The sequence below is a fragment of the Manacus vitellinus genome, unplaced genomic scaffold, assembly GCF_001715985.3.
Source record: "Manacus vitellinus isolate BGI_N305 unplaced genomic scaffold, ASM171598v3 scaffold_14_pilon, whole genome shotgun sequence".
Lineage (NCBI taxonomy): Eukaryota > Metazoa > Chordata > Aves > Passeriformes > Pipridae > Manacus > Manacus vitellinus.
In genome coordinates, this window is record NW_021939063.1 from 456,992 (window position 1) to 464,294 (window position 7,303).

The window sequence follows — 7,303 nt, forward strand, 5'->3', positions numbered from 1 at the left end:
CCAGTGCAGGCACAGCCCCGGGCCCTGCCGCTCGCCCAGGGCTCCCATGAGGCAGCACAGCAGCCTCGTCCCAGCCCGCACAGAGCCACAGACACCCCCAGGGCTGACCGAGCACCCGCCGGCAGCGGGACAGGCACCGCTGCCCCTGAAACACAACCACTCACCGAAAGCAAATCTGCACTTCCGTGTGAAAGAACCTCTGGGTAGAATTTGGGCTTGTGCATTCCAGCTGAAAGATGAGAACGTGCAACACAAGGTCAGTCGTAATTAACAAGGTGCTGCATTTATACAGATCTGTTAGTCTCTTGCTGCTCAGCTACTGCAGGCAACAGGCAAGTACCACTGATGGCAATGTTAAGTCAAAGGCAATAATTAATTGAGAATTAGAACAAAAACATTGTAAAGACACTCTGATGCAATCATCAATGCAGGCTACTCCCATGGATAGAGTTAAATATCCATCACATGTGTTTGCTGGATCTAGGTTTACTTATTTACATCATTTCCTTTTTATCTCCTCTTGTGTAGTCATTCCGGTTCCTTGCCCACACAATATTAAACAACAACTGCTAATAGGAAAGAGGTGTTAACAACATATCCCCTTCTAGAAAAAGGTGCAGTACTCGCCTCTTTCAGTCTTTTGATGACATACACTACGTTGTTCCTCTGACCTTTGTAGACATCTGCAAAAGTACCTTCACAGATTCTGTTCTTGTCACTGAAACCGTTCGTGGCATTAGTAACTTCCCTCTGGGCCCACAGGAGACTCCCGCTGGGGAGATCAGCCATTGTCTCCTGCTGAGGAGTAGAAGAGCTGCAAGGCTACACATTTGTAGAAGAAACAAGTTTATCTCATGAAAATCTGCGTCCTTTTTCCTTCTTTCAAGTGTCATATTTTCTTTTCCATGATTTATGCAGTCACTGTGATTGCTGAATGAAACTGAAAGGTACTGTGCAATCACTCCTTAGGGTGTAGGTAATACATAATGTTGTTATGATGTAAAAATTTTGCATTGCAGAAGCGACTTGAAATCAGTTACCAATTTGCATTTCCACCTTTCCCAGAAAACAGACTTAGTTTTGTTTAAAAGTCCATATATTTATGTGATGTTAGTTTAAGCTACAAAAAATAGTAATCTTTATGGCTATGAGACAGTTGGATAAGAAAGTGGTGTCCCTCATAATGTATTTATGCTCTAGTAGGAACTTCACATTTACTTCTGGAGCACCTGGTGTCGGTTTCACAATAATTTTTTGCTTCCAGTGTGGCAAGTCCTAATACCAATTGTAATTAAGAGTTTCACTGCAGCCTAATCATGCAACTTTCACAACCTTAATGTGCACCAGATTTGAGGAAACAAAGCATTAACTCTTTCTCAAGAAACTCTGAAACTACTGCACTCTTTGAGGTAATCTACTCTCCTGGCTGGTGCTCCTGAACCATGTTACTGTGGAAGAGTTTAAAGCCTCAAACAAAATAAACCACAGAAAACAACTGTGATGGGAGCAGAGTGTGCCCAGGGATCTGGGAAACACCCTGAGGACAGGACAGATCTAGCTAGACAGTCTGAAAGACAGGAGAGCTGTGGGGAGGCAGGGACAGGAAATGTGTGCTGAAATCGTGAGGAACATGAGGAAAACTTTTCCCACAGAAATGGTTAGGCACTGGAACAGGGGCTCAGAGAGGTCATGGAACCTCCTCCATCCTGTCAGCTACACAAATCTCTGGATAGCCACACTTAAATTCAATACTAGCCCAGTTTTGAGCAGAAACCACATTTTAAGTATAAAATGAAACTAAAAGATGTATGCAGTTCTGACTGGTCAATGCTAACTACTGCCCTGACCCGTGATCACACCAGGAACAGTAAGTCCTCTGTAAAACCTACACTGGAGAGCTCTTCAAACTCAATTGTTATTTGTGGGCATGTTACCTCTTCCAAGCTAAGCAGTATGCAATACTGTACTTTTTTCCCTCACTAGTCCTTCACTGGCAAAGAGAGATGTAAACCATAAGGAGTCCAATTGAAGCATTAGCACTCTATTCAGTCCAAACCCACTGTAACTGAGCCCCACATTTTCACTAGGTCTATGGCATTTTGTACAAGTAGAGGGATAAACTCTTAACTAAAAAAACACAGGATGTCATAAAAGCAATTTTCCTTCTTATAGTCAGTGAATACTAAGGGAATTTACCTTCACACTTGATGAGACAGGAGGACTGGACTGTAGGGAATTCAAAAGGTCTCTCGGGGGAGGTGGTGGAGCAGGGAGGGAATACAAGGCTCCTTCAGAAACAGCACCTGAAACTGAAATAACAGCATTGAAAATACACCTTATTTTTATAATACCACAGCCCATGACTAACTATAAAGGTCTGGGAATTACAAAGGTCTGGGGTATTTTGTTGAAGTTCCTGACCAGGGATAATCTCTGACAAGCTGTGAAATGCTGTGTGAAGACAGGGAGCTCTCTTCCTGGTTCCTGTTTGCAGGAAGACTGCGCAGCTCTCTCCAGGGCTGGCTGGGGACACAGAGCTCCCTGTGTCTCTGCTGTTGCAGATGTTCTCCCACATATGTGCTGGGGTTCTCTCCTTCCCTCTCCCACACAGAGGGGCTGCTGACCCCTGTCTGGTTCTCTGCTGGCCTAGATTTATTGTGCATAGAGAGAGGGACACGGGGCAGGAAATGCATGCACTGCTCTAGTCTTATGAAGCCAGGATGAGACCACAGTGGTCAGAGACCTGGGATCCTGAGATCCCAGGGGACAGCCAGTCAGCATCTCTCAAGGCCAAAGGAGCTATAGGAAGGAGGACCAGGAAGCAGCGTGCTAAGGTCAGGAATAAACAGGATACAGCAGTGCTGGGAAAAAGGCAAACACTCCAGTGTGCCCACTGTGGAGCTCAGTGTCGTCACTGTCCGATCCCGACCCGAACAGGCAGCAGCCTTGGCTGTGCAGTCACTTCATGTCAGAGCCAATTCTGAGTCTGGGACTGTACTTACTGCCTGCTGAGTCTGGTGATGGCAACACGCTTATCTCGTTTTCTTTCTCTCTCCTTTGGCCTTCTGTGGGAGGTACAGATGTGATCTCCTGTTTGGGGGGCTCTACTGGCTCCTTTTTCTCAGGGCTGGTAACGTTAGAGGCAGATGTCCCTTCAGCACAGAGCAAAGGCAAGATGAGGAGACACTTTCCTATACAAAACTATTTGCAATGAATATTCATATTTCTACTTATGGAATAGAAAGAAACACACCAGAGACAATCTAGGAAAAACATAAAATTGGTCAAAGCTCAAGACTTACTGGTATCTAAGGGAAAATTAAAGGCTGAATTACCAATTCATTACAACTCTAACAGATCCTGTGCTGTACATAGCTTGGCAAAATCTCAGAGTCAGGCCTGAAAAAAGCAACTTGAAGTCAGGTTAAAAGAACGACAAAGATGCTTTTGGTGTACAGGGACTGGAAAAACATGTACATCTGAGGGAGAATTATTCAAATGAGTTTAGGCTACAGTTAGGATAGGAACAAAATAAAGTACAAAAGTTCAAGATACTGTGATATAGGAGGCTGTCAGAAACTCTTGAAGAAGCATGTGAATTCTTATCTGTAAATACATTTAAAACTGAGGTTGAAAAGGAGCCTGAAAATGGCCTGTGTGCACTAGGGGTGATATAAGACCTGTCTACTCCCTGAGAACAACATTTTGCTGGTTGTAGCTCTAAACTTCTGTTTCTACCAGGCACCTTTTATCAGCAATACATTCAGCATTTTCTTAAAAATCAAAATTAATGTTTTATTTTTACATAAAGTAAAATAAGCTCAAGTATTATTACATGGGGTTTTTTTGTCCTGTTGTTCTATCAGCTTTGTATCTTAAGCACAGTGGTGACCTCAGAATCAAACATGCCAGGCCTCTGTTTGCGTCTGAAATCAGGTAACAGCTTTGTGTTCTTTGATTTGTACAAGCACTAATGGTAGAAATGGGCATGTTCTGTTTGGGGTTTGTATCCACTTTCTTTAATGCCACCTATGAATTCAGGTTTGAATGAAACTAGGTCTGAAAATTAAAACTCGGAACACTCAGGTATGTTTGTTACTGAGCCAGAATGCTATGAAATCCCAAATTTACAGATTTTGGAAATTAGCCATCGAGCAGTTTGCAGGCCTTTAGTTAAAACTGACAGTTGGTGTTTTCCTCCTGTAGTTTAACCTAGAAGCCTCAAAAGTTAGACTCTCTTCCCTCATTCAACCTACTTTTCAGGGTTTTTCATGACTTTTGCAACTTCCTGCACATCAGATAAACAGGGCAGCACTGCAGCTAAAGAACTGACAGAAAAAATTATTATGGTCATTCAGAAGTGGGACTAGGGAGTGGAAGAAACTGTTGAACGGAGATAAAACTCTTTGGGAAATAATCTTCCAGCAAAACATCTCCCTGTGCGCTGTGTCCTATTCCTTTAAGCTGGAATGACTGGAATTATGGTGATGTAAGGACCACTATGTTTTCTAAAGTGCCCAACAGAACAAGCAATGTGTCCTCCATATCAGCCCCAGAGGGATCACCTGAATAAGTATATTCAGACACAGAGAAAAAAGCAGAAATAGTAGATAAAAACTTTAAAGATTGGTCTAAACCTCTGGAAATCACTTCTGCTTATGAGTGAGCACATAGTGAAATGCCCATATTGGGTTAATTCCAGAAAAAATTAATTACTTCTGCATGGCAGAACCACAAAATAATCTAGACTTCCTGCCACTTGCATTAACATGAAGTTCTGCTATGGAATTCAATATAAAAGACAACAGTAAGAAGCTTTTAAAAAACATAATTTTGTTGTACTTTTGCAATTTGTTGCATTTGAATTGATCTGGGAGAAAATTAATACTGACCATCCAAAATTATAACTAAAAAGTGATCACAGGATTTTTCTCTTCCATCCTCTTTTAAACCCCCTTTATCTAGCCTTCATGTTGCTTTACAGAACCCAGAGTCAAAACCAAAGTCACCTGGTGCAGAGCAGCCCAATGCCACACTCGCCCGCTGTCACACACGTCTGTCAGGTTTATCACGGCAGTTCAGTAGCTCAGTGAGCTCAACGGAGGATGCCCATTTCTTGCCACAATCTCTCAGTATTTACTCTCCCTGCTCACTATTTAGCCCACAGATATCATTACAAACATCTCTGTTTAGTTGCATCAGCCAAGTGCAATTTTGAGAAGCTAAGCTTTTCCTCAGGAATCCCAAAGTGTACTCCTCCAGCCTGGAGGAAGTTGATTGGGTTTTATTTTTAACAGGGAAAAACACTCAGTTTTTGCAGCTTATGGCAACTGAAGTGCAAAAAATCTCAGCAATATTTTTGAGAAAGCTCAAAAAAAGAACAAAAGGTAAGTGACAGCAGCAGAAGGGAAACCCTGTGGTTCCTGTGCCAGGGGCACCTTGCACAAGCAACGGCGACCCTGACACACCACGGGGAGCAAACCAGGCACACCCCGAGGGGGATGGTGTTTCTCTGCAGGGATGATGATCATTTTTGTCCGTGTCGTGTCTCTACTTTTTATGGCCAATTGCTGGAAGCTGCTCTTGTATTGGAAGCCTGCATTTTACATGACCAGAGAGGCCAATTGTACCTGGGTCTTGTGTGAGCAATCTTGGCAGGAGCTATAACATGCTGCCTCCCAGGATCCAGTGCTACAGGACCCTCTGTGTAGCCTCTGTGTTCTGAAACCCCATCTGATGCATAAAAGACCCAGACCAGGTTTGGGCACAGGTTTTAACTTGTCTCCCTGGCACCTCTCTAAGGGTCCAAGATGGGCACTACAAAGGTGAACTGGGGGAACCACTGAGTCCTCCTGTGTCACCTCTTCCCTCCCACCACCAATTTTACTTAGAGAGAAGAAAACCACAATCAGTGGAGACATTTTAGAATTTGAGGATGTGACTCCCAACAAAAAGTTTCTTCAGCTAGCAAGGGAGATGTCCTGGGGGCGGGGGCTGGATGCTGTGAGGAGCAGCAGAGACCTGCAGGAGAAAGGGGCAGCTACTCACAGTCCAGGATGACCTGAGCTGCTCGGTAGAGCTGCAGCCCTTGCAGCAGGTCCAGGAGCTGCTGCACTGTTGCCAGCCTCACTCCCCACCACCACATCAGCTCCCTTGTGATGCTGATCCCTGTCTTCTCCATGGACTTGATTTTCCGTAGCTCTGTTTGATCAGTGATCACGTAGGAGGCTGGTGGGAGAGAACAGATATTGCTGTTTAAAAATTAGAGAAAACTAGCAGGGCAAGCAGGTAAACAAGCAAGTTCACTTTTGCATTTGCACAGTTTTAAAAGAAAGGATCACAATAAATTAGCTAAGCACAAAGCAAATTCTGTTCTAAAGTAAGATATCCCTTTTCTTCCTTCTACTATTCTGGAAAAAATGTTGTTATATCATAGACACTCGAAAAGAAACCCCAGTTACACTTTTCAGCATATTTTCCCTGTAATCTTCTTTCTCCTTAGTACTTTGTGTACCAAAGTAAGTTCAGATTAAATTCCTGGGGTGATTCTCCCAAATCAGGTGACAGCAGTCAGTGGTGTGGCTGCAGTCCTGCCTGCATTCCTAAATCCCAGTGCTGTGGTGAGCCAAACAGTAACTGAATCACCTGGGTGTTAGGTAGGTGCTGATAAAGCTATCAGGGACACACGGGCAGTTTTAGGAGCAGGAGATCCCGTGCCAAGGCTGACCCTACACGCACATGCTGTCACCCCCTGTGCTCTTCCCATCTCGCTTTCCCACACGAACCCCCCTCCCACACACCCGGGGCTGCAGTCTCCGAGGGGCTGTGCCTGAACCAGAGGGGCCGAGGGCTGCGCTGTGCCTGTGGAGAGAAAGATTCCCACCCCAGCTAGTTTCAGAAGGACGTCAGAAATACAGTTTTATACATCTGAAAGTAGCGGAGATGAATCCCACCCTACATCAGGAAGATTAACTGGGGTAAGAGCTTATTCAGCAGACAGTTAGGGAAGTCTTGAATGAAATTAAATCATGTCAAATAAAGGAAGGTATGCACTAAGAAAAGATTCAGGTTAGAATTGTCTGGACTGGGATACAGACCCCCCCCCCAAAAAAAAAACCCCAAACCAAACAACTCAGGGTCTACATTTTCTGTACTTTTTGACTGGACATGGCCAGGACCAAGAAAAATAGGGACAGAAAGTATGAGGAGATAAAGTATAATGAAAAGAAGGAAGAAAGAACAAACCAGAACATCTGACCAGATGTGAAGGATGTCGTGAAAACAGGCAGTGAGAAGTGGCAGG

General features: G+C 44.1%; 1 protein-coding gene across 1 annotated transcript in view; it reads right to left on the reverse strand.

Annotated features, from left to right (window-relative positions):
• The window catches only part of IRAK2 (interleukin 1 receptor associated kinase 2), a gene marked incomplete at its 5' end in the record, with an annotated part of 13,823 nt that extends 6,520 nt beyond the window's left edge, over nt 1-7,303 (reverse strand). The window contains 6 exons of the mRNA XM_029958308.1: nt 165-229; nt 628-822; nt 2,197-2,309; nt 3,003-3,152; nt 6,049-6,228; nt 7,246-7,303. Coding sequence (XP_029814168.1) covers nt 165-229; nt 628-822; nt 2,197-2,309; nt 3,003-3,152; nt 6,049-6,228; nt 7,246-7,303 — 761 coding nt within the window. The remainder of the gene's footprint in view (nt 1-164; nt 230-627; nt 823-2,196; nt 2,310-3,002; nt 3,153-6,048; nt 6,229-7,245) is intronic.